This window comes from Myotis davidii, unplaced genomic scaffold, assembly GCF_000327345.1.
Source record: "Myotis davidii unplaced genomic scaffold, ASM32734v1 scaffold370, whole genome shotgun sequence".
NCBI classification, from domain to species: Eukaryota; Metazoa; Chordata; class Mammalia; order Chiroptera; family Vespertilionidae; genus Myotis; species Myotis davidii.
The window spans coordinates 3,873,081-3,900,143 of NW_006288615.1; the positions used below are offsets into that span (position 1 = coordinate 3,873,081).

General features: G+C 47.1%; 1 protein-coding gene across 1 annotated transcript in view; it reads left to right on the forward strand.

Moving 5' to 3' along the window:
- INPP5D (inositol polyphosphate-5-phosphatase D) overlaps positions 1-27,063 on the forward strand; it is a 95,471-nt gene that overhangs the window by 52,078 nt on the left and 16,330 nt on the right. Inside the window, exons 7-21 of the mRNA XM_006760440.2 lie at positions 3,532-3,612; positions 3,769-3,840; positions 4,862-4,985; positions 9,144-9,250; positions 11,068-11,170; positions 12,688-12,884; positions 13,556-13,673; positions 16,289-16,385; positions 16,819-16,957; positions 18,557-18,665; positions 18,833-18,921; positions 22,017-22,098; positions 22,656-22,745; positions 25,038-25,151; positions 26,448-26,530. Of these exons, the coding sequence (XP_006760503.1) occupies positions 3,532-3,612; positions 3,769-3,840; positions 4,862-4,985; positions 9,144-9,250; positions 11,068-11,170; positions 12,688-12,884; positions 13,556-13,673; positions 16,289-16,385; positions 16,819-16,957; positions 18,557-18,665; positions 18,833-18,921; positions 22,017-22,098; positions 22,656-22,745; positions 25,038-25,151; positions 26,448-26,530 (1,605 nt within the window). The remainder of the gene's footprint in view (positions 1-3,531; positions 3,613-3,768; positions 3,841-4,861; positions 4,986-9,143; positions 9,251-11,067; positions 11,171-12,687; positions 12,885-13,555; positions 13,674-16,288; positions 16,386-16,818; positions 16,958-18,556; positions 18,666-18,832; positions 18,922-22,016; positions 22,099-22,655; positions 22,746-25,037; positions 25,152-26,447; positions 26,531-27,063) is intronic.

A 27,063-nucleotide genomic window follows, 5' to 3' on the forward strand; every position in this document is an offset into this window, starting at 1 on the left:
GGTGAAGTCAGGGTTTGGCTGTGTGGGGACCAGGAATTCACAAGGGCTCACCTGTCCACACCGCTGGAATGGAAATGGATTTTCTGAAAGACTATTTGGCCATTTGCATTATTAGGGAAGGGAAAGCATTCACTCCCTTCTACCCTTCTTTAGTTTTTAACCGCTGGACTAGTAATAAAATAATACAATTGACACAAGACTAGATTAACAGGAGAAAAAAACAATTTGACACATGCATATGGGAAAGCCACAGTGAGATGCTCAGATTATAAAATGAGGCTCAGAGAAATGATCAAACTAGGCACCTTTTTATAGTTTTTAGAAAAACACATTTGTGAGAAACTGACAAGACAGAGAAAGTCACTGCTCATTAAAAGGAATGTATGCATGCATATAAGCGTAACCAATGGACACAAAACACTGTCGGGTAGGGGAGGCCGGGGGAAGGTCAAGGGGGAAAAAAAAGGAGACATATGTACTACTCTTTGTAATACTTTAAGCAATAAAATAAAATAAAATGAATGTAAGCAGGGCTTAGGCTCAGGCAAGATAGGCTTGTTGACACAGCTCTCTCATTCCGGATTCCCAGATGTGATAAGGTTTGTCTCAGCCTTCAGGAGCAGGGAGGGCACCTGTCCCTCCAAGAAGAGTTATCTCCTACTTTTGGGGGCACAGAGGAGAATAGGGCTCCTTCTGTTCCTGCTGCCTCCCAGGTGACTGCAGTTGGAAATAATCACTAGGCCACTGTATAGTGATATCAAGGGGTGGTCTGCCCTGGGCCGCAGCAGCAAGGAAATGTTAAATGCATGCGTCCTACAAGCAAGCAGTTCTGTATGTAGGCAGTTGTCTTAGGGACAAAGAGATGTTGACAAAGATGTTTATTGTGGCTTTGTCTCTAAAAGCGAAAACATTGGAAACCACACAATTGTAGAGTTGTTAAACTGTGGTGCAGAATTTTCTATGGTGGATGCAATGATGTGGAAAGATATCCAAGGCATACTGTAGGGTGAAAGAAAAAAAGTAAATGGTGGAACAGTATGTACAGTATGTTGTGGAAATTGAACCAGAAAGATTTACACCCACAAAGCGCTAAGTGAAATTGCACACGTGAGCCATCTGAATGTGCTGGACTCTTACCAACATTAGACCCTTGCTTTTAGGTGGGCAAGACTCCTGGACCCCTGTGTGGAATTTATTTGAGACTGCCTGGGGGGTACAAAATGTAACGTTATTAAAATGACTGCTGGCCTGAAGGTTGAGGAAAGACCCGAGTCTACCCTATGTGAGAAAGAAGAGTCATTGACTTTGGAACCCACACCCTCCTTTGAAAACTCAACTGAAAAGCAAAGTGAAATGACTCGTCAATTTATGTAAACCCATAGGTAGCACTCAGACCAATTCACCCACTTCTAGGCAGAGCTGTGAATTATGTCCTCAACACCCAGGCTAGTGACATTTTGGCTGGATCATTCTTTATTGTGGGGGACTATGCTGTGACATTATTGGTTGTTAACACATCCTAGCCTCTACCCACTAGACACCATTAGCATACCCTAGTTGCAACAACCCCAGTGTCTCCAGACTTGTCAAATGTCCCTTGGGGGGCAAAATTGCCACCACTGGGCTAGATCTGCATTCAAATCTCCGGGGGACACTAGCTGTGTGACCTTGGACAAGGTGACTCATCACTTTGACTCAACTTCCCCACCTGCAGAATAAGGATTATAAGAATAAATATACATGCAGATTAGATGAGTGGATATGTTCAAATTAAGATGGATTTGAACAGTGTTGTAAGAACTCATTGGCTCCTCCTGTGCATTCCACTGAATAAGACTCAAACCTATGGACAAAGCTCCAGCATCATTCTCACACCTTCCAGTCCAAGAACTCACCCCCAGTTTGTCAGGAACTTCATTTATAGTCTGTGAGTTTTTGCCAAGCCTGCTCCAAAAGACACAGATTCAGCAAGAGAGTGAAAAACACCAACCTAAAACTGCTACTTAGAGGGAAGAAAAAATGACAGCCAGGTGACTATCCCAGGTAGCAAGCAGGTAATTCCAAGTGTCCAAGAGGGAGGATAAGGGGGTTAAAATCTGTTATCTTTTCAATCCTTTATGAGAAAACCCTTAAAACAAGGGGATCCTAAACTGTCTCATCTATTGACCGAAGCCGTCAGAGAAAGTGTTGGTAGGTGTGATGATGATGGTGATAGTTGTGGTGGGGGTGTGGCTACTGGTTGGAAGTGGTTGTGACGGTGCTGATGGAGATGACAGTGGTCATGGTGGGGAGGGGAGTGATGGTGATGCTGCGGATGGTGGTGATGGAGTGATGGTTGATTACTGATGGCAGAAGTAGTATATAACGTGGCTGGGCGGGAAATTGAGGTCAAAAGCAAAGGGTGGGGTCAAAAGGCATCACTTGGGTGGAGATAACCCTGGTTCTGTTCTGCTTGGTATTCAATTAATCATGCATATGTCTGACTCTCATTCTACTTCGGAGGGGGCGGGAGGAGAGGGGGAGGAGAGGGGGCAGGGATGTCTTATTAACTCTATACTTGCAGCACTGGCAGTGTGTCTGGCACAGAGTAGATGCTTTAGAAAAGTTTGTTCTGGGAATAAATGCTTGAGACTGTGGATTTGGTGCCAGGCCAACAGGATTCAAGTCCTGCTGTGCCATTCACTAGCTGTGTGGCTTCCAACAAGTAACTTCAGCTCTCTGGGCCTCAAGTACACCTTGAACAATTGTACTGAGCGTCTTCCCTGGGCAGGCACTGTTCCAAGCCCCAAGGTTGCAGCACTGAACAGAGCACTCTGGTCCCAATTCTCATGGAGCTTGCTTTCTAGCAGGGGAAACAGTGAACAAATAAATGATTGTGGTGATCGACATGCAACAAAGCAGGGTGATTTGGTAGAGATGACCGTGGCTGGCTACTTTAGCGTGGTCAGGGAAGACCTCTTTGTGGATCTGAGACCTGAGTGATAGGGGATGGCCTTCCCAGATGAAATTCATGTCTCTGGGGATTCCTCAGAAAGTGTAGCTCAAGGCCATGGGCAGATCAGAAGTGAGGCTGAGAGTGTCTGGGCATGGAGGATTAGATTATATGGTCTCTGAGGGCAGGGTAAGCAGTTTCCCTGTGGTGGGAAGCAACTAGTCTAGGGCTTTCAGCAGTAGGGTGGCTCTATTTTGGGAGTAGAGCAGGAGCAGCGATGCAGTAGACGTGGGAATAGGAAGGTAATAGTCAAGGCCAATCCTAGAGTTTTGTTTAAGCAAATTAGTGGATGAGGTGTGAAACTCTGGGGAGAAGCAGATTTAGAGGGAAGGAAAAATGACTTATTTTTTGGCCATGATACTTGTGAGGTGATTGGCAATATCCTTGATTTCTTCATCTGCAAAGGGGGATAATAACAGTACTCCTGGAGTTGTTAGGGGATGAAATGAGATGAGGCCTGGAAAGCGCTGAGTGTTACACCTCTCAGTGACAGGTCCTCTGTGACTGTGTCCTTCTTTGCTTGTTTCCTCATCTCCCAGGTGCCTGGTGAGGCTAATCCAATCAACATGGTGACCAAGCTCAGCCAACTGACAAGTCTACTGTCCTCTATTGAAGATAAGGTACTTTGGGGGTGGGGGGTGGATCCTACAGCTTCTCTTGGCATCTCTTTGGTCCCCTCTTTGCTCAGAGAATGCAGACTGTGCTCCCTTTGCCCTAAAGATGCTGCCTTCCCTTCGCCTCCCAGCCTCAATGGCTTTGTACATTTATGCCCACAGCTCAAGGCCTTGCTGCATGAGGGACCCGAGTCTTCCCACCGGCGTTCTCTCATCCCTCCAGTCACCTTTGAGGTAAGTGGCTGTGCCCTTGTGCTTTGCAGATGGATGCTGAGGGACATTCTCTTCCCTATGGAAGGAGAAGTCCAGTGCTTTGGGCTCACCTGTACAAGGTCAAGGAGCCCAGCAACTGAGATTAGCCATCAGTGGAGCCACCTATGAAGATGTTTCAGCATTAGAATGGGTGTCCATATGAATCTGTGGAACCTTCTTCCTGGGGAGGCTCTTCAGGAAAGAGCCTCTTGGTCCAAGGGACTTAAACTTTGTCCTCAACAGGGGTAGTAAGTGACATCAAAAGGGACCTTCAAACTGGCTGCATAGTGCCTTAAGGGAGGATTAGGGGGGAAATGCATATCCCATGATTTCCCCAGGAGTGAGTGAGTTAAAATCCACAGGCTCTGGCCCAGAAATTTGTTTTTCTTAATTATCCCCAGAGATTCTGTTGTATCCATTGCAAGCCCTGGTCCCATATTCAGAAGCACAGAACGAGAAATCCCAAGATGTCCCTCCCCCCAACATCCTTTCTAATCCTGATGATAATTCTATCTTCTGAGCATGGCAATTGTATTTTTCCTAATTGTTATCAATCAATGTTCAATTATTAGTTGTAACAAGGCTCAGGAGCTTAATTCTATTAGTAAAATCCTTCCTGGAAGTAGACGACATCAAATTAATGAGTGTTGTCAGACTAGGCAGTGAATGAATAATTTTCCAGTAGTTCATCTGTTTCCTCCACCAAACCTGTTGGTAGAAGAACTAATGTGCACACAGCAGACTGGCTGGGCTCCTTGCCACATTTTAGCAATTCTTGGAAGCTGCCAGTGGAAACCTGGGTGCGTGACCCTGGGCAAGGGAGGCTTAGAAATAGAAACCAGGTGGCCCAATATGGGACACCGAGGCTGAACTGGCCAAGGGCTGCCCAGCCATATAGATGAGGAGCTCATGAAAGCCTGGACAGAGAAGAGATAACCTACATCTCTCCCCCATCTTCTTCCCCTCCCCTTATCCCTCCTTTCTCTTCTCCTCCTCTTCATAGGTGAAGTCAGAGTCTCTGGCGCTTCCTCAGAAATTGCAGCTCAAAGTTGATGTTGAGACTGGGAAACTGATCATTAAGAAGTCCAAGGATGGTTCTGAGGACAAGTTCTACAGCCACAAGAAAAGTATGACCCTCACACCCATAATGCTCTCATCTGTTAGTGCTCTTACTGATGACTGGTCAGCAACAGGCGGCTGGGGATGCACGTCCTGCCAGGCACATGCCACCCCTATGCTAGGATACCCTTTGCCCCATCCTGCCTGTGGAACCCCCCACCCAGCTCTAGGACCCACCTCTCAGGGCCCCGCCTTCCTGAGGCCTTCCCTGTCCATTCCGCCTCCTTCCTCTGAATCCTGGGGACATGTGGCAGCTCTGTGATGCATTCCTCCCCAGTGGGGGCCAGGTTGATGCATACGGTCACCTCCCAGGGCCTGGTCCAGAGCCCTGCATGCGTAAGGGCTCAGGCCTGAATCAGGCGGCATCTTTAGTGTAACAGAGACCGAGAGACAGTTTCAAGTGCATGGGCTCTGAAACCAAACTGTTCAAATTCACATCCCAGCTCTGCCTCTTAGCAGCTGTGTGGCCTTAGACAATTTAACTGCACTGGACTTCAGTTTCCTCATCTGTCAAATAGGTTGATAAGGATTAACTGAATTATCTGCATGTAAGGCTCCTTAGGAGTCTAGCATATAGGAGCCACTCACAACACCCGAGGCTTTATACCATCAAGTAAACTCATCAGTGCAATGGGAAATGTTCACATACCAGATGATTATAGGCAAGTCACTGTGGGCTAAGCACTGGGGATCCAAGGCCTCTACCCACACGGAATTTACATTCCAGAGTGTTGAGTGACCATAAATACTCAAAATACAGGGTGGGGCAAAGTAGGTTTACAGTTGTTCATATTAAATATAATACAATAATTAATGAACAATAATAATACAAGATTAAACTCTATTTTGCATACTCACAAGTGTAAACCTACTTTTGCCCATCCTGTATCTCAACACAATGATATCAGCTATTGACTAAGTGCTGTGAAGGAAAACATCCAGGGTAGTTGTGAGGAAGGCAGAATAGAGCAGCAAAGATGGATCAGGAATGAAGTCTTTAGACATGAGCGTGACAGGACGTCATACTCACGCAGAGTTGAGATCACAGTGTTTGGCAGGGCCACTCTGTCCACTGCCGAGTTGGGCAGGAGAGATGGGGATTTATTGAGCGTTTGAGCAGGAGAGGACTGTGTTGAAAGTGATCAGCTTAAAGCCATACTTTCCTCTTACCTGTCACAGAAAGTGAGTTAAAACTGAAAGGGCGGTCCCAACTCTGAGAAGAGGAAAGAGAAACCTACCATGAGTGAAGAGATTATCAAAGAGTGCCTGATTGTTCTAAAAAAAAACAACCTTGAGGTTTCTGGTTTGAAAGGAATACCTCCCAGGATTCTGAAAAGCACTGTGAACTCTTGTCAGCTTAATTCAAAGACTTTTTTTTCTGAACATCTTCCAAAGGCCAGATCTGACTTATAGACTTTCCTTCAAAGAATTAGCAATTTCAAGGTGGAAGCTGACATGTGAGCTTGTTTTAGAATGTATGTCAGAGGCAGGGTTGGCCTGGCAGGAGGATTGATTAGCTCAGCTGTTGGGTGGTGCAAGGAGGCTTCATACCACAGAGATAGCTCTGTCTGGGCTTTGAAGAATTAGTTCACCAAGCATGAGGCAGGGAGGGCACTTGGACTAAGACATTGGCATGTGCAAGGAATAGAGCAGGATAGTAGGGGAATTACATGTTACTTGTGGCCCTAAAGAGAGGAGCAGAAAGAAATGGGCTCCCAGATGTGGGGCAGGGCCTTGAATGCCAAAGTCAGGGCTGGAGTTGTTGTCTTGTGGGCACTGACGTATTTACCACCAGTTTAGAACAGTGTTTAGCACAGAGTAAGTGATCAATAGATATATACTGAGTGAATGAATGAGTGAGTTCTAGACAAGTGAAATGCCACAGTTCATGTGGCTGTGTTTGAGGTGGCTTTTGTAACTGGCAGTGTGGCTCAGTTGGTTGAGCACTGTGCAATTCCTGATCAGAGCACATGCCCAGATTTCGGGCTCGATTCCCAGTATGGGGCATGCGGGAGACAGCCAATCTCATTGATGTTTTTTTCTCTCTCTCTCCCTCCCTCTCTCTAAAATCAATAAAAGCATATTTTTTAAAAAAAAACTTGAAGGAAAGGTGGAAAGATAAAGTTGAGGAAAGCTCCCAGAAGGTAGAACAAATGGACAAAGTGAGGGAATAATAGAAGAGATTTTTTAAAATTAGAAGACCAGTTAGTAGGTTCATTATCAAAATAACGTGTCAATAAGAGAAAATGGAGAGTGAGAAAATTTATTAAAGAAATAATTTAAGAAAAATCTCAGTACTGAACAACACCAGTTCCCAGATGGGAATGGTCCATCAAGTGCCCAGCACAACAAAGGAAATTGTTCTACCCTGATACACAGACAACATTGGGAATGCTTACAGCACTGCATTCAAAGAAAAGATCCTGAAAACTTAAACGCAGAAGATAGAATCACAGACTGTGTTTGGGGTCCCCAAGGTCACCTCCAGGTTCAGTGATTCTCAGGAGTCTGCTCCTGGTGCAGTCCCATGGGACACACAGTTCCTCCAGCAATGAGGTGTGAACACACATGTGAAGAGCTGTCTACCAGGGAAAGTCATAAGAGATTCATTGTCCAGGACTTTTACTGGAGCTGGTCATGTAGACGCTCTCTTGCCTGGCACTTACCCAAATTTCAGACTCTCAGGAGGAGAGCAGGGGTTCAGGCTAAACTATGTTGTTCGTACCACGTAGGCACCGTGAGCTGCTCTTAGCAGTTCAGCAAATGCTGGGACCCCTCCCCAAATCCAAGTTCCAGATGCCAGCCCAGGGCCACCTAGAAAGCGGGCTTTCCAAGGATAGCAGTCAGGCCTGCTGTGTGAACTCACGCACTCAGGCAGATCAGAACAACACTGAGTTGCTCAGTAGCAATGCTATAAGCTAGAGATGATGAGACAAGGCCTCCAGGGTCTGAGGAAAATTATTTCAGGCTTAGGGTTCTGTTAGTGAAGCGTGAGGGTAAAGTTTTCAGACATGCGAGGCCTCCAAACATTTATCACCTATTCCCCCTTTCTTGGGAAGCTACTAGAGATGTTGCTCTACCAAAATGAGGGCATAAACCAAGAAAGAGGAAGACACGAGATCCAAAAAAAATGGGATGTAATACAAGAGAGACAGGTGAATGGGTTCTTAGATGATGAATAAGGAAGGCCTAAGGTAATGGCTATGTGTCCAGAGGTCACCTGTCTAGGGAAGAGAAGGCCCAGAGGCTCTGGGAGAGGCTCCCCCAGGATGATACAATTGATAAAAAGTGCTTGATCATGTGGAAAAGAGAGTTACAAAGTTAGGACCAATGAAAAAACATGGCGATCATTAATTCCAGGAAAAAAAAAAATCTGTGTAGAGAAACAATCAGGACCTCTCTGTCGGTAGCATTTTTATAGTCACAATACAAAACACTGACTAGTTACCCAGCCATAATTATGATATAATTATTGGAAAGATGATGGGGGGACCGGCATTATGAATTGGTGGGGGCTGGGGGATGGCGAGAGGGGGGACAGGCTGTATGTGTGAAAGAGCTAAACCGTCATCTTCCATTGTGTGAAGTCAATATGCAAAGGAAATAATGAAATATTTTAACCTGAAACACCAGCAAGTATCAATATAGACATGTTATTTAGAGATGGAGTAAAATTCCAAAAGAATCCATTAAGAGAATTGAAAGTGGTTGTTTCTAGGAAGCAGAACATTAAAGGGAGGTGAGATGGAGGGGTACTATTATATGTACAAATCTTATAGAACAATTTGAGTCTTTTAATCATTGATAGAAATAAAACATGTTAATTTAGCTATAAATTAAAAGCAAAGCAAAAGTAGGAAAGGAGATAGAGAGGAGGAGAAAGAAATTTAAAAAGGGGGGAAAGGGAGGAAGACGAGAAGACGATAGTCAAGCTCTCTCTGCTCCAACCAGGCCACCTCTTGCTTGCCACTCATTCTAAGCATGAGCTTCTCCCTGGAAGAGCAGCCAGGGACAAAGGGGTCTGGGAAACTAGGCACACATTTGGTGCTCTGCCTGAGGATGGGAGAGTCAGGGTTGTGGATGGTCAGATGCCAGAATGTAGTGGACACTCTACATATCGGGTGATGAGTAGGTGAATGAATAAGTGAACTTGCATTTCTCTTAAGTCCTGCAGCTCATCAAGTCTCAGAAGTTTCTGAACAAGTTGGTGATTTTGGTGGAAACAGAGAAGGAGAAGACCGTGCGGAAGGAATATGTTTTTGCTGATTCCAAAGTAAGTGATGATTACTAAGATAGCCGAGAGGGGAATGAGGGATGCATGTTTTCCAAGACCAGCTCTGTGCCTAGAAGTTCGTACCGAGAGCTCACTCAGTTCTCACAACCCATTTTCCACCTGGGAAAGCTGAGCCCAGCTGGGATTTGAGCAGTCACAGCCCCATCATCTTTCCCCTCCTTCATGCTGTCTGCCCAAGAGGATGCATCTTTTATTACTGTGTTTACCCAGCCCCATTGGGAGGCCGTAGGCTTCTCTGAGCTGCACTAGGAAGTATTCTGGGACACCTCATATTTAAACCTGAGTCCCAACCAGTGCTCTCTCCATTTCTACACACGGCCCCACTCTGCAGAAGTAAGGTGCCTGTTAGGACTGGCTCTTGGAGTGAGAGGTAATGCAGGCCAATGGGGATACTCAGGGACTTTGGACATCGCATGGGCAGGGTTCTCTGTGACCTAATCTCACCTCTGACATGCCAACCAGGGGCTGAAACCCACCATTGTAGCCTATGAGGCAGGACACAAAGGGCTCCCAGAGCATCCGGTGTCAGCTGATCACACGTTGGCACTGTGGTAAGGCTCAGGGACAAGGGCTCCCAGAACAGGTTCACAGTGCCCTCTGGGTGACATGGCAGGGTTGGGCTGGTGGGAAGCCAGTGCGGGGGATCTGAGGGTGCCCAAACCTGGCCAAGAGGATGAGGAGGACTATGAGGAATGTTAGGGAAGGGGCTGGGAGAAACAAAAAAGTGTGGTCAGACAGATGATGGAAGGCCTGGCTGGGCATCCTTCTGGGCACAGGGACATAGGTCCTAAAACCAGTGCTACCCAGTGCTGCAAGCTCAGAAGGGTTGAGACATAGCAGTAAATTGAGGCTGTAAATTTTGAGTATCCCAAACTAAAGGCAGGTTTCCGGGATAACAAAATAAAGACTACTGAGGAGGCTCTGACAGCCTTCCTGTGTTCTATTCAATTAGTTTCTTCACTTTAAATTATCTTTCGTTACATAAGTCATCTAGTCTCATTAGTGGGAAAGTTACAAATAAGCAAAAAATTTAAAAAAGAAATGCCTGTCTACCACTAGTAAACCTTGGACAATATATTTCAGGATGGGTTTTGTGTGTTTTTTTATAAAAATGTAATGATGCTGCCCTAGCTGGTTTAGCTCAATGGATAGAGCATCGGCCTGTGGACTGAAGGGTCTCGAGTTTGATTCCGGTCAAGGGCACATGCCCGAGTTGCAGGCTCAACCCCTGGTAGGGAGCAGGCAGGAGGCTATGGTTCTCTTTCATCATTGATGTTTCTCTCCCTCTTCCTTCTTCTCTGAAATCAATAAAATATATTTTTTAAAAATGTAATGATGCTACTCATATTGTTTTGTCAACAGGCTTTTTATACTTAACAATATAGTTGCCCATCTATCCTTCTTGACAAAGTATTTCTGCACCACAATTTTTGAACCCTATAGTATTCTAGTGTGTGGATGACCCAGAATACCATTATGAATTCATTTCCTAAGATTGGACATTAAGGTTGTTTCTCATTTTTTCCGTATTGAAACACATGCTATAGTTCCTCGCCATGGTGGGGCCCTTGTCCAGTTCCTGAATATTCTCCTGGAGTCTGGTCCCTGCCGCGGCACGGCTGGCTGGTCACAGAACAGCCACTTTCTTAGTCTTGGGATCCATTTCCCCATTGCCCGCCTGGAAGTGTGGATTGATTTGTGTGCCTCTCAGTTTTCCTGGAGCTGGCCAAGCACTGTGAGAGTGCGATGTGCGGGTGCAGAGGCCTTTCTGAGTCTGTCTGCCCTTCAATCCCTAGAAGAGAGAAGGCTTCTGCCAGCTCCTGCAGCAGATGAAAAACAAGCACTCAGAGCAGCCGGAACCCGACATGATCACCATCTTCATCGGCACCTGGAACATGGGTAGGTCCAGCTGCCTCTCCTCCCTCCTGTCACCTCCCCTGCTTCCTGCATCCAGCATCCTCAAAAGGGGGGGGGGAACCTGTCTCCCCCACCCCAGCCCACCTGCACAGCCTCCCTTCTAGCATTTTCCTGAGACAATAGGTAAGGGGGCGAGTCCTGGGACTTACACCCAAGAGCCACTGCAGTGGGTTACATTGTGTATCTAAGTTGGAGAATATCAGGTAAAGAATCTGCATGTATAGGTGAAGGGGCTTTTGGACACCTGCCAGTCTTAGGCAGCCCGCCAAGGGACCCCAGACCCGAAGAAAGAAAGAACTTCCTTGAGTAGCATTGCCAGAGAGAGAGAGAGACAGCGAGAGAAGAGAGAGAAGATGCCCAATTAAATTTGAATTTCATGTAAATAACAAATAATTTTTTGGTATAGGTGTTTACCTAGAAATGCCTACATACTACTAGTACAGGGTGTCCCAGAAAAAAAATGTATACACACTTTGAGTAATTATAAAGGCAGTATTTATTAAAACGTATTTCATTTTCAAAATGTAATAGAATCTACAGACCTAGAATGTATACATTTTTTGGGACACCCTATGTATACTAACTATATATTTCACTAAATGTATATATTTATACATAAATATATATTATATACCAAATATATAAATATTATATGCTGAATGTAAATTTTACTAAATATTTAGTATAACTCTGCAGCTAGAAATAAGTTCTAGATGTATACTGGCTATGTACTATATACTTATATACTAATATATATTTATATACTAACTGTAAATTATATATTTCATGTGAGTATTCAGCTCAAAATGAAAAATAAGTAGATATAGGATGCCCAATTAAATTTGAATTTCAGACAAACAGATATTGCATGGGATATGCTTATTCTGAAGATTATCTGTTGTTTATCCGAAATTCTAACTTAACTGGGTGTCTATCTCCCCAACCTGGTCGGGAACAGAGTCAGGCCCACCCCGTCCTGAAGCAGTGGATAGTCGCCCAGCAGCATCGAGAAAGGAGGGAGTGAAGGGGCATCTACACACTCCTCCCGATTCTCTGGCTAACACCCTCACATCAGACCTTGGCTGAGATCTCTCTTTTGCAAGGAAGCCATTGTTGACTCCCAACCGTGGGCTAGAAGCCCCATCCCAAACCTGTCAGCCTTCGGGGTCATCTTAACAACAGAATGTATATTCCTCAAGGTCTGTGTCTCAGTTCCCAATGTGGCTTCAAAGACCAGCTAGTGTTTGACCTCATGTGCAACTAGTTCAAGATACCATGTGGAATCTTCTATGTTTCTAGTCCTTGAAACTTCACATTATCTTTAAAAACAAATGTATCTGGGGATGATAGTACCTAGTTCTCCATCTAAGGTATTTTGTTGGGTGGCCTGAATGCTTTTCATGTCTGTGTGACTCCCCCACCCCAATCCTTCCCCCACCTCTGTTTGAATTCTTCTGATGTACCTGTGACTCACTTGGTGTTGGGTTTTGCTGTTGAAGGTAACGCCCCCCCTCCCAAGAAGATCACGTCCTGGTTTCTCTCCAAGGGGCAGGGGAAGACGCGGGATGACTCTGCTGATTACATCCCGCACGACATCTACGTGATTGGCACCCAGGAGGACCCCCTGGGGGAGAAGGAGTGGCTAGAGATACTCAAAAACTCCCTGCAAGAAATCACCAGCATTACTTTTAAAATGGTGAGCAGCTGGCCACGGCCCCCGCTGGGACTCCAGGGGAGCGGGCTTTGCAAGGCCGGCCAGGACATCTTAGAGGCAATGGTGGGCTCAGCATGTCAACTCTCAGCTTACAAAGTTGCCCGGGTGCTCAGTGGTTCTCCCCTACCTTCCAGGGCCAGAGAAGGGAACCTGTATTCAGAAATTGATGGGGCCCATGGGTGTTGCTGAAAGTGACAGGTTCCTCCCTCTGCCCTACCTGTGCTGTCAGCCCCGGCTCTCATCTTTAAGATACTTTGTGTCACCTGTGGGACATCCTTAGGAGTCTCCCAAAATTTAGGGCTTCGCAGGGGTGGGCAAACTTTTTGACTCGAGGGCCACAATGGGTTCTTAAACTGGACCAGAGGGCCGGAACAAAAGCATGGATGGAGTGTTTGTGTGAACGAATACATGTTAACACTGCTGCTGGTGAAGGAGCGGAGGGGAGAGCAAGAGAACCCTCCGCTCTTTCGGCTCCGCAGGCCGGATAGAACAGCCGAATGGGCCGGATCCGGCCCGTGGGCCGTAGTTTGCCCATGGCTGGCTTACAGACAGGGAACTCCACACCTGGGAGGTGAGGACTAGGTGTGAATCTCTTGCTCCGGGGTCAAGCAATACGCCCTGGCTGAGAGTCACATCATTGTCCTCCCCACCAGATCGCCATCCACACCCTCTGGAACATTCGCATTGTGGTGCTGGCCAAGCCCGAGCATGAGAACCGGATCAGCCACATCTGCACCGACAACGTGAAGACGGGCATCGCCAACACACTGGGTGAGCAGAGAGGGCCATCTTATTCATAGCAGACTCCTGCCAACATGCCCATCCATCCTGTCTGGCCCCACTGGGACGTCTCCAGATTAAAAACAGAGTCTCAGATCCTGAGACCCCCTGGTCCTGGGCAAACTCATCTGGGTCGACACCAGCACTCCAGGGATCTGGCTGACATGCAGGTTCTGACTTAGCAGGTCAGGTGGGGCCTGACTTTCTGCGTTTCCAACCAGGTAGTGTCAGTGCTGATCCACAGGCCCCACCTTGAGTGTCAGGGACCTAGGAGGGGGTCAGCACATTTACTGTGAAGGACCAGAGAGTAAATAATTGAAGATTTGTGGGCCATATGTCACTCCTCGTCCCCACTGCTGTCACACAAAAACAAACACAGATGCATGAAATGAATAGGAGGAGCTGTTCTATAAACTTTATTCATAACACAGGCTGTGGGCTGGAGTTGGCCACAGGTGTAGGTTGCTGACCCCACTCTGGATCTAGACTGACTCGGGTGGGATGTGACTCTGAGCTGGTAGGACTCATTGGGGTGCTTCAGAGAATCGAAATAAGAGCAGAGGACCCCATGAGTGTGAGTCTGTGGGTATATAAGTGAGTGTACACATGAATCTTTCTGTGTGATTCTGTCTGTGAGTGTGTGTGGCAGGTGCCCCACGTGGGTGAGGGCAGAGGTGAGGGCGAGGCCAGTGGTTTCTGGGGTTGGAGTAAGGGACAGGACAGTCTCAGAGAGAACAGGAAATAGAAGACTTGTTGCAATCCATCTTGACAAGCTCTCTCAAGTTTTCTGCTGACAAACCGCACCTGCCTGGGTCCACACCCCCTCGTGCCTCCTTCCTTCCTGTCTCAGTAGCTGCCCTGTCGTGAAGCCCACGCCCTTCCACTGCCCAGGAACCTCTTTCTAGTGCTTGCTCCATCTCTGCTGGGCCACCCCCTCCCCCACCTGCCCCTTCCCAAAGAGATGGTTCCTGCTTATCCCCAAGGCCCTTTCAAAGCTTATGCTCTGCCCAGGGCTGTCCAGCCCAGACAGAAGGGGAGCCATGTGGGGGGTTTAAATTCTCTCTTAGCCACATTAAAGAAAACAGGCAAAATCAAATTTTTAAAGGTATATTTTTTTATTCATTTCAGAGAGGAAGGAAATGGGAGAGAGAAATAGAAAGAGATATTTTAGGCTCTGCAGGTCATGCAATGTCTGTTGCACCCACTCAGCTCTGTCTATGGGTGTGGGCATGTTCCAATGAAATGTTGTTTATGGATTCCGAAACTCAAATTTCATATCATTTCAATGATGAGAGAGAATCATTGACCGGCTACCTCCTGCACGCCCCTTACTGGGGATCAAGCCCACATCCTGGGCATGTGCCCTTGACCAGAATCGAACCCGGACCCTTCAGTCCACAGGCCAACGCTCTATCCACTGAGCCAAACCAGCTAGGGTCAAAGTCAGTTTTAATAATAAAGTTTATCAAGCCTCATACATTCAAAAGATTGCCATTTCAATAGGCATTCAACAAAGAAAATTGTTAGAGTTTCCACTCTGTTTTTCTTACCAAGGCTGATAATTCCGATGTGTCATTGACACTTGGGGCTCATCTCAGTTTGGATCAACCACGTTTCAAGGGCTCTGTGAGTAGGCTCATAGCTGCTGTATTGGGCAGACCAGGTTCTCAGACTTCATGTATCAAAATCACCTAGAACAGAGGTTGGCAGATTTTCTCTAAAAGGTCAGATCATGAATATTTTAGGCTCTGCAGGTCTCTGTTGCACCCACTCAGCTCTGTCTATGGGTGTGGCCATGTTCCAATAAAATGTTTATGGATTCTGAAATTAAAATTTCATATCACTTTAATGTGTCACAAAATATTCTTCTTTTGATTTTTTCCAAATCTCTAAAAATGTAAAAACCATTTTTAGCTGGCGGTGGACCAGTGTTTATCTACCCCTGACCTAGAGGACTCGGCAAACCCAGAGCACTGCGCCCCACCCCAGATCCAGCCGGTCCAGGGCAGGGCCTGAGAATGTGTACTTCCCACACATTCCCGGGTGATGCTGATGCTGTGGGGCCAGGGAACACACTTTGAGAACCGCTGGTCTAGAAGAGAGTAAAGCTGATAGAAAAAGAGGTGGTTTAGGTGCAGGTTTTGGTCTCACAGGAACCTGGAGTTAGCTGGGTAGAAGGTCACCCCCCACCACGCCATGCCCTCACCCCTGGCTCCCCCTCCTCCTGAGTCTTCTTCCCACGGCTTCTGTCTGCTTTTCGCGTCCTGTCTACATGGCCTGTGTGGTGACTGAGAGCCCCTTCGGGGAGATGCCAGGATGGGTTACACTGGCAACCTCCTCCCTCGGCCCTTCAGAGAACCCAAGGCTGCTGACCATCCCCTTGCTTTCTTACTCCCCTGGCGGAGTCTCATCCTCTAGGCTGTCACCTGTCGCATCCCCTGCCCTCCACCCACCCCCTGCCCCCCCACATACATGCAGGAAGCTGTTTTGCTTCCTTCTCTTCCACTTTCCCACACCTGCTTCCGCCCCTCTTTCTTCACCTTGATGTCCTGGTAAGCGGCAGGTTTGCCTGTTTGACATTCTGACTTCTTTCTCCCTCTCTTCAGGGAACAAGGGAGCCGTGGGGGTGTCGTTCATGTTCAATGGAACCTCCTTGGGGTTTGTCAACAGCCACTTGACTTCCGGAAGCGAGAAGAAACTCAGGTAATAAATAGTATTTGTTCCCGAGAGCCTGTGTCAGGTTTTCTGCCCAGACAGACCTCACGCCTATGATAATGGCTTTCCCCGTGGTCTCTTCAGAGGCAACTGCAGCTCAGTAGTGACCCCCCGTGTGGAGGAGGGCAGAGCAGACATTTCTTGTGTCATTAACCGAATAGACACCTGAATACCACTTCTTTCTAAAGGGGAGAACCTCACCTGGGGCACACTGACAGATGCCAGTGGGTCGTGAAGACAGCCATCTAGAACATTCCCATTGAGCACATGCTCCCAGGGCCCAGGCTGTGGTCTCCTGCAACAGTGCCAGAAATTCAAGTCTAGGTCCTGCTACCCCCCCCGCCCCCGGCGCCCCTCTGATGTCCCACCATGGTGGAGTAGGGAGCCCTGTGCTAAGATGGCTGTTTTGTCATTTAATCAGGCGAAACCAAAACTATACGAACATTCTCCGGTTTCTGGCTCTGGGAGACAAGAAACTGAGTCCCTTTAACATTACTCACCGCTTCACCCACCTCTTCTGGCTCGGGGACCTCAACTACCGTGTGGAGCTACCCACCTGGGTAAGGAGCTCCTTACCCACTGGGGCTGGGGCTGCGCATCTGGGTGAGGAGCTGTCTGCCTGGTCCTGGGGCTGCCCACCTGGGCGGGGAGCTTTCCATCTGGGTGAGGGGCTTCCACCTGGGTGACCAGTGTTTGATGGGCTGGCCTGCATGGGACAGAGGCTCCCTTGCATTGTCTCAGGGCAGAGGACCATGGAGACACACAGACTGAGCTGGGCCAAGGCAGCTACTCCACCTCTGGGACTCAAAGCTGTTCCCGTTGCGGAGTGTCCACCTTTCTTATGGGTTGCCTGTGCTCATGCCTAGTTCCCACATGCCTGTCCCTGCTGCCTCTCTTCACCCCCTCTCTGCCACTCTGTCCTCCCACTGGCGGGGCACACCCCTCAGCCTGAAAGTCCTAGGTTTCCAGAAGAGGCTGAAGTCTGACTTGGTCAGCTTAGTTTTCTCCGCAAATCACAGGTCACTGTCCAGCCTAGGGAAGCCATTCTCTAAGTTGGATGCCCACCCCTGGTCCAGTGAGCAGTGGTCAGAGGGCCACGTGGCACAGATGCAGCCTTGCACCCTCAGGGAGGGAAGTGGGTGGACAGGCATGGCCACTGGCTGCATCTAGAACCAGATGAGGTTGTTTCCATGTTCCTGGAAGGAAGATGGAGCAGGAGCCAGACCTAGGAGCAGAACCGAGCCCATCTGCCCAGAGACCTTGGTTAACTGCCTGTTGTATCCGTGTCTAGCTGCCATCCTTTGAGGGGTGGCAGTGGTGGCCAAAAGTGACCTACTTTTACAGAGCAGAGAGAGCCCTGGGACACAGACAGGCCAAGGAAATGGCCTTGGGCCTGTTACCAATCACTGACAAAGCTGGAATTGAACCTGGACCTTCCCACTGTCCCACATCCCTCAGCCGCCTCTGCCTCCCACTGCCACAGCGGCTCTGCAGAGACTGAGCAGCTTGGGGTCCATCGTGATTCCCTGACCACTCCCTCTCCCCTCTCAAGGTGCTTCCCATGGCCCCTTTCCTCCTACTGAGCAGGCAGATGGGAGAGGGGTGGATATCACAGTCTAAGTGGCTGTCACAGCTATTCACTCGCCAGGAGAGGACCAAGTGCATTGGCCAGAGCAGAGGTAACAAGTCTTGGGAGAGAGGACTGCTGGTTTCCAAGGCCAGCACATCCCCTGGATGTCACACCGACTCCCTGGGGTCCCAGCCCAGATCACAGAGGCTCAATGGGATTTCACATCCTTTCATGGCCTTACAACAGGCTGGCTCAGTTCCCAAAGAGAGAGCAATAGAGACATACCTATCTACCTAATGACGTATTAATAAGATGATATTAAAAGACAGTATGAAAAAATAAAATGCCCCTCAGCAAATTTGGAATAACCAGGAACTTACGTTATCAGGTTGATATTTCACTATTGCAGGATTTTCCCTGTAAAAACGGTTGAGCTAAGCAGCACCAACCTAGCAACCCCAGGTGGGGGCTAGGGTCTGGTGCAGCACCAGGGCTCTGGGGTCTGGTGCAGTGGGCAGCAGGCAATGGCATGCCTCCAGAGCATGTTGGTGAAGAGGGGTGTCTCACAGTGGCCATGTCCTTGCTCCAGGAGGCAGAACCCATGATCCAGAAGATCAAGCAGCAGCAGTACGCAGACCTCCTGTGCCACGACCAGCTGCTCATGGAGAGGAAGGAGCAGAAGGTTTTCCTGCACTTCGGTAAGAACTGCCATCCTCCCCGGGACCCTCTCAGCCATTGTTCTGTCTCCCCTTCTCCCCAAATATCCTCACGGTGCGGGGAAGGGAAGGGGAGGATTATGCCTGGAGAAGGAAACTTGGTCAGATGTGAAACGTGGTAATGAAACCAGGGTTTTGTTTGGTTTCAGAGGAGGAAGAAATCACATTCGCGCCCACCTACCGTTTTGAAAGACTGACTCGGGACAAATATGCCTACATTAAGCAGAAAGCGACGGGGGTGAGTCCTCATAGACCCCTCCCCTGCCCTCCACCTCCACACTCCTTGTACATCTTACTGCACGTGTGCCTGTTCCTATAAAGGCGAACAGATGGATGAATGTCCTTTTCCGTTAGGCAACAAGAAAAAGAAGAAAATTGGAAATCTCATGTAGATTGTGTCACAGAGCAAAAACCTCTAAGGAGAGGCTGGGCAGCCAGATTTAGACACTGTGAGGAGTTAGACTCATAAATCCTACAGTATTTACCTTTTGTCCAGGTACTTGAAGATTCTGAGAGGACTTAAAGTGTTATTTCTTTAACTGGGTTCTGAAGCTCACTTAGCAAATATATATGCTAATCTGCCAAGTGATTCATCATTAAACAAACTTCTTGCTGTGGGACTTATTGGAGCCTTTGTGGACTTATGAACATTGTATTTCTCCATGAGGAAATTCAGGTGCCAAACTTGATTGGTTATGGAATACCAATTATCATCATATGAGGCCACTTGTGTTCCAAATAACTGTGTTTGGGGAAAGCTACAATAAAGCATTTATTTATTTTTGTTTGACAGATATTTACTGATGACCTGTAATGGACTGGGTACTCTGCTAGGTGATGGGAGATCAAAGAGGAGTGAGGTGTCTGTACCCCAAGAGTTTAGAATGAGAAAGACAAAACAAGATAAATATACTATATGACTGTGACAATGATGGATGCAGATCAGATTGCCATGTATTAAAAACCAGAAAATCAGAAGGCAGAGCTGGCTTAGAGGGATAAAATAGAGCTTATTTTTTAGACTTATTGTATAATATTTGTGGAAAATCTCAGAAAACATCCAGAAGGCAGTTAAAATACTAGATTGGTGCTAAAGAGAGATGCCAGGCCTGGGTCATAGATTTGAGAGTTGTTGGTAGAGAAGACAAGGAGTGAGCAGAAATTAGTACGGAAGAGCTAGGGACAGATCTGAGGGCCATCTATCTTCAGAGATGAGAGAAAGAAGCAGACAACAAAGGAGATGGAAAAAGTATGCTTGGTAGGTGGTGGGAAGACCGACCGCACAGCTCAGCCTCACAGACTTAGTGGTAACCAGTATGAAATGTGAGTCGAGAATGTGTGCCATTCACATGACCCTGCCTGAAGAGCAGGACTTATGGCTCAGAGTTTTCGGTAGACGTTAAAAGAACAGTGTGCACAGAGTCTTAGAGATGAAATCCAGGCTGCAGGAGGACAGGGTAGCTCTTCACCAAGGCTGTGCAGATGAGTCACCGGTGGAGTTTTTCAGAAACGCAGTTGTCTGGGACTCATCCCCACAGGTTGTGATGCAGCAGATCTGGAGTGGAGCCCCACTTTTCATGCCTTTGTGTAGCTCCACCAGTAATTCGCTGGGTGGCCAATGCTGAGACCTGTAAGGTTAAAGAAATGACAGTTTGGCAGAATCTATGAAACTACATATGCATCTACCCCATGATTCAGTTGTTCCACTTTGGCTTATACACAAGAGAGATCAGTACATTTGTTCACTGAAAGACAAATACAAGAATGGTTATAACAGCTTTGTTTACAATGTCCGAAAACTGAAAACAATCCTACTTCCATTAACAGTAGAATGGACAAATGTGGTGTACACATACAATGCAATACAACCACAGTAATTATGTGAAAGAACATCTATATGCAACAACACGAGTGAAAGAAACCAGACAAAAAGAGTATGTAATTGCCCCTTGAACAACACAGGGGTTAGGGTGCTGACCCCCATTCAATAGGAAATCCATATATAACTTTTAACTCCCCCAAAACCTAACTACTAATAGCCTACTATTGACCAGAATCCTTACCCATAACATAAACAGTCGATTAACACATATTTTGTATGTTATATGTGTTATATATTATATTCTTACAATAAAGTAAACTGGAGAAAAGAAAATGTTATCAAGAAAATTAAAATAGATTTATAGTACTGTACGTATTTATTGAAAAAAATCCACATATAAGGGACCTGCGCAGTCAATCTGTGTTCTTTGAGGGTTGAGTCCATGTATAAGTTCAAGAGTAGGCAAAATTTATCAGTGGAGACATTATTCATAATAGTGTTCACCTCAAGGAGGTGATAGTATTGACAAGGAAGGGACAGGGAACCTTTTGTGATGACGGAAATTTTCTAAAGCTTGATCTGGGTAGTGATAAAATGGATGTATGCTAATGTAAAAATTCCTCAAGCTATTCATTTAAGATTAGTACACTTTACTGTATGTAAGGTGTACCTCAAGTTTTTTTAAAAAAAACACCTACAAATGGTCAGTCCAAAAGTAGAGGCAAAAATAGAACATTCTTGAAAGAAAATTGGTAAAAATAAGAAAAGAAAAATATTGAAGGACGTGGCAAGGGTAGGTTCTTTTAGGATGAGTACCTTTACATTCTTAGACAGAGGAGAAAGAGCTGGAACTTAAGGATATTGATTAAAGAGGATTATTATCATTGCCAGGTTGCCTTGTTTACCGCAGCCAATACTAGTCTTGCTCACCAGTATAGTCTTAAGAGGGCTTGTACACATTGTTTGAATGATTGGATGGGTAGCTGGACGTGTCGTGTCTCATGCTGGTCGTTGTGGGTGGGTGTGTGGGTGGGTGGGTGGATGGATGGATGGATTAATGAATAAGTAGATGGATGGTAGGATGGATGAATAAGTAGATAGGTGGATGGATGTGTGAATGGGTGGATCAGGTGTACTGGCCGGAGTATGTTATTAAAGGAAGTAGCTGGAGAAGATAAGCAGAGACTAGGTTGAAAATACTGGCAGAGAGGTTTATCTGAGTTAGAAAAAATAAGAAAATATAAAAATACATGAGATTCTGAAATAATGAGGTGGATAAGTAAGGGAGCACAGCCAGGTGAATCAATCTTTGTTCTATAGCTGGAGTCCAGGGAGTCTGAAAGTGTGGGGCATGGCAGTGGAATTGGGACTTGCAGCAAGCAAAAAGGGTTTAAAGCCACCTACGGGTAATTCCATAAAGAACCAACAGCAGATGAAGCCAAGGGTTATGAAGGCCACAAGTTCTTTTAAAGTTGCAAGCATTTTACATAGCTTGTGACTTTGATTTGCAGATGAAATACAACTTGCCCTCCTGGTGTGACCGAGTCCTCTGGAAGTCGTACCCCCTGGTGCACGTGGTGTGTCAGTCCTATGGTGAGTGGCATGCTGGGATCTGTCCATCTGTAAAATGGGAGAGCTTCCTGCAGCCCTAGTCAGGGTGGTCACCTGAAGAAGTGGGTGTATCCTCAGTATTTGTAGAACTGTGTTCTCTCTCTTGCCAAACTGCTCTACTGCCTTTCCCCTGGCTCCTTAAAAGAGTTGTCTACCCTCTGTGTCTACACTTCATCACCTCCACCCTCTCCTGATCCTGCCAGTCACTGCGGGATGGGGGGAGGTGTCATCTCTTTTACCAATGAGCTGAGTGACCTTAAACCCCCATCCCATTCTGGGCCGTGAGCTTCTCACCAATACTACAGAGTGCTTAGACCATGAAAATGTAGCATAGGCACATTTTAGCTATGGAGGAGACAGTGTCACACACAGTTACTGAGTCTTTTGAGTGTAGTTGTGCAAGGTCAGTGAAATGACAGGTGCAAAACTTCTGGAGGCTTCCATCAGTGTGAGTTGATTTCTGCTATGGGTTTGCCATCCTTGGTTTGACCAGAAGGGTTTCTCTTCCCCTGCTCAGAAATGCCTTCCCTCCCCTGCAGGCAGCACCAGTGACATCATGACAAGTGACCACAGTCCTGTTTTTGCCACATTTGAGGCAGGAGTCACCTCCCAGTTTGTCTCCAAAAACGGTAAGTGGTGGGCAGTGTCCATCCCTTCATATTCCACAAAGACAGAGGCCTTGGGCACTCGTCTTCTGGTAGCAAGAGTCAATTGTCTGCATTAGATGAAGGCCCCTTCTTCCAGCAAATCCACGGTCTGTTTATCTGGTTTCTTCGTGTCCAAGCCACATCATGATTTCAGCCCAAAGCATTTTCTTGCTCTCTGTGGCAAATACATCCGCCTTTTAAGTCTTGGGTCTAACACAGTCTTTAAACTGGGGTAAATGAGTGTTTTCTAAGTTGTGGCATGTCTACCATCAAAGACAATCCTAGATGGGTCCTTGACACCATTTATTAGTAATGCATTTATCTTAATACGTTTTAAGTTTATCACTTCTGTGTAAGGCAAGCAACTCTGATTTTCCATTTAGTCTTGTGATGGATATTCTTAAATACATTTATGAAATTTTAAAAAGTGAGGCTAAAGGAAATTTAAGTCGATATTAGTGCAGCTTAATGGTAGGCAGAGATAATAAAAATGTTAAAGTGGGATGCAATGACTGAATAAATAATACTTAGATTTACAGGTAAGTTTTCAAAAAACCAGCTCAGCCCTGGTCACCGGGCCAACCTCATCCTAACAGGGGCTGGTGTTCTCTCTGGCATGTCAAGCCCTGGGCCTAGGTGACTAGGGAGCCATGTTATCACGTTCTCTGCCAACCCCTACTTCTGTGGGCAGCAGACAATCCAGACTCACTTATGAAGGCTGAGCAGTGGGCTCAACACAGGTTGGAAAAGCCTGTATCACTGTGTCCTTTGCACTGTGATGGATGTAGATGAGGCTGCAGCAGTCTTCCTGGGACGCTTCTCCATGCTGTTGGGTCTAACATTCCTGGCCCCAGCGATGTGGCCTCCCCTCTCCATGCAACCGTGACCCACCATCCTGTCTCCCTCCTAGCTCTGGCCACTGTGGCTTTCCAGAACCTTCCACCTCTTCCCCACCTCCCACCCATCTCCCCTTTCTCTGAGTTCCTGCAGCATTGATGGGTGGCCTCTGCCATTGCACCCTCAATGAGGACCCTCATCGCATCCTCAGTGTCAGGCTTGCCCTCCACTGGGACTCAGCCACTATACATGCTCATAAGCCCCCATGACCTGCATTGAGTGTTGGTTGAACATCTACCTAAGCAGAGCCTGGCCTAGATGCTGTGGGCTTAAAAAAAGAAAGGAAAGCTAAGCAAAATAAGCCAGACAAAAACACAAGTACTGCATGGAATCACTTATGTGTGGAAACTTTTTTAGAAAGCCGATTTCATAGATCATGGAAACAGAACAGGATGGTGGTTGCTGGGGGGTGGGGGGGTGAGGGAAATGGGGAGATGTAGGTCAAAGGGTACAAACTTCCAGTTATAAGATAAAGAAGTTCTGGGGCCCTATTCAGCCTGGTGACTATAGGTAATAATACAGTATGACAGTATTGTATACTTGAAATTTACTGAGGGAAGATCTTGAGTGTTCTCACCACACCAGAAACCCCCCCAAAACAGGTAACTGTATGTGGTGAAGGAGGTGTTCATTATCTTGGACTTGGCAATGATTTCACAATATGTATGTGTATAAAATCATCATGTCATACGTTTTAAATATGCACAATTATGTTTGTCAGCAACTCCTCAATAAAGCTGAGGAAAAGAAAAAAAACAGAAAAGAAGGAAGGATGGGAAAGACAGAGGAAGGGAATGTCTGCCCTTGCTCTCAGGTGGCTCAGAATTTATATGGAAGGAGAGAACACATGTTCAAAACCAGCCTAAGGATGTTTGCGAACGCATCTTCTAAATAAATAGCTTTGAAAGCAAGTTCTCAGCATGAGTGAGTGGAAGAGCTCGGAGGTCACGGTGCCTGAGGAAGGAAGAGCAGGGATCCCTCACAACCTGAACTTAGAAACGAGCTGGATTTGGGTATTCAGCCGCTGAGCCATCAGACAAGCTCTCTTTGTTGGAACAAATAGGGAGACTGAGGCAATGAGCTCCAGGGCATTGCCTGAGGCCACGCAGCTCTAGTAGCAAAGCTGAGAGCAGCTCTGATCCTGGAATTCTTGGCGGTTCTCACTCCGTCCCCACCAGTTTGTGATTCATCACAGAGGCTGTTACCACCATGGGATACTCAGTGTGGGTCGTGGGACTTCGGGTTAAACCTCTCTTCCCCCTGGACTCTCACCTTCCTGGACCCCAAGAAAGAACGTGTTGGGGGTCTGGGGCTGATTTGAAATGCTCCATCTCCAGGCACACTGTGGAACCCAATCTCTGTTCTCACCTGTTCCAGGCCCCGGGACTGTCGACAGCCAAGGGCAGATCGAGTTTCTCAGATGCTTCGCCACCCTGAAGACCAAGTCCCAGACCAAATTCTACCTGGAGTTCCACTCGAGCTGTTTAGAGAGTAAGGGGTCATTGGGCTTCCTTTGGTTGTAGCAGGCACGACTCTGAGTCATAATGATGCTTTGCCCCGTTTCTTCCCTCTGGGATGGACTCAAGGGGGGTCCAAGAAGCAAGGCTGTAGATGGAGGATACAAGGGGACCCCTAATATGTAGCCTGTGTCTAGTGGCCCCAATATTTCTGAATGGATTTCAATTCCCATAATGGATCGTGGAAGAGATCTAGAGGCCACCTTGGCTTTACAAAGAAGGAAACTGAAGCAGACCACTGCTGTTCCAGGGACAGGGCAGTCACTGATACACTGATCCCTCAGCCTTGTAGGCAACTGGGCAGCTGGATTCTTCCCTTGCCACTCAGGGCAAATTATAGCCCACTTGAGGGTCCCCCCAATCCAGGTTCTGACTCAACCAGAGGGTCCTGAGTGAAGGTCCAGAGGTACTGGAGGCCAGCACCGGCCCCGAGCTGCCTATTCTCTGTCCTACACCACGGGCACTTTCCCAGGTGATCTGCAGCATCTGAGAGCAAGCTGGACATGACCAGTCTCCTCTTTGCCAGCAGTTAGCACAAAACATTCTTTCCAGGTGGCACTTCTAGGCATGTTATCTAAAGCTGTTCTGTGTGAAAAGACCCATGTGGTGTCTAGCTCTCCTCACTGAGATGGTCCGGGTAGTGGTGGTGGTAGCAGGGGTAGAATCAACTCCATCAGAAGAGGTGACAGGATGATGGAAGCTTCCAGAAATCGGAAAGAAGACCTGAGCCCCCAGCTGCAGGCTGTCCCACCCCCGACTCACCTGGGCCCAGTCCTCGTGAAAGGTCCACCTTCTCCACAAACTCGCTAGGTCCCAGTTCACCGAGCAGGGCCAAAGCTCTTCCAAAAATTATGAGGATTTTCATGTGGGTGTTTTTAATAAACTATCGAGACATTTGCATGCATTTCTATGGAAACAGCATATTCTACGGAAGCTTAAATTAGCTTTTTAAAAGGCTGCTATCTTGAGTGGCGTGGGAGAGCTGTCATGTTTCCTAACCTCCTTGTCTGAGAAGTGATGATTTCTAGTTGCCTGGTTTGTTGCACAGAGGAGCCAAAACGGAGGGAAATCTGATTTTCCTAAAAATAACTAGAGCCCATTGGCAAATGACCATCCCCTACACCAAAACAGAATCCCCAACAAGCCAGACTCCTAAACGATGCTGTGGCCCCTGTAGAGATAAGAGGCAGATAGTGGGCCGGCCCTGGGAGTCTGTTCTGTCTGGTTCTTATTTTGTCCTCTGAGAACCAGCCTTCTTGTCCTCCAACAGGTTTCGTCAAGAGTCAGGAAGGAGAAAATGAAGAAGGGAGCGAAGGGGAGTTGGTGGTGAAGTTTGGTGAGACCCTTCCAAAGGTAATTCAAGGAGAGCACATTCCCAGGGAGGATTTTGTAATTACCCAGCCAGCAGGGTATTTGCTGGGTATTGCTCTGGGGGATATGACCAGAGGGAATGGGCATCCCAGGGGACAAGTGTGGAAGAGGCTCCACAGACCTACCCACCTGTGGGCCAGCTCCCTTTTAAGGTGGTTTGTGGCTCGCTTTCAGCGATGGTTAAACACGAGCCTGTGTCTAGTGGCCCCAATATTTCTGAATGGATTTCAATTCCCATAAAGGATTGTGGAAGAGATCTAGAGGTCACCTTGGCTTTACAAAGAAGGAAAGTGAAGCAGATCCCAGAGAGATTTGTTCACGGTCCCATGATTTCAGCAACAGACCCCTGAGGCCCAAACTCCGCTGCAATACTCCTTCGCCTGGTCAGCCCCAGCTTGGAGGGTCAAGTGAAGGTGTGTGTAGAAAGGAGTCCACTGGCTCCTACACAAACACTCAATGCAGAGAGAACTTGCTACGACCATGACCCGTGTGAGCCGAGGGTTATAATTAAAAAC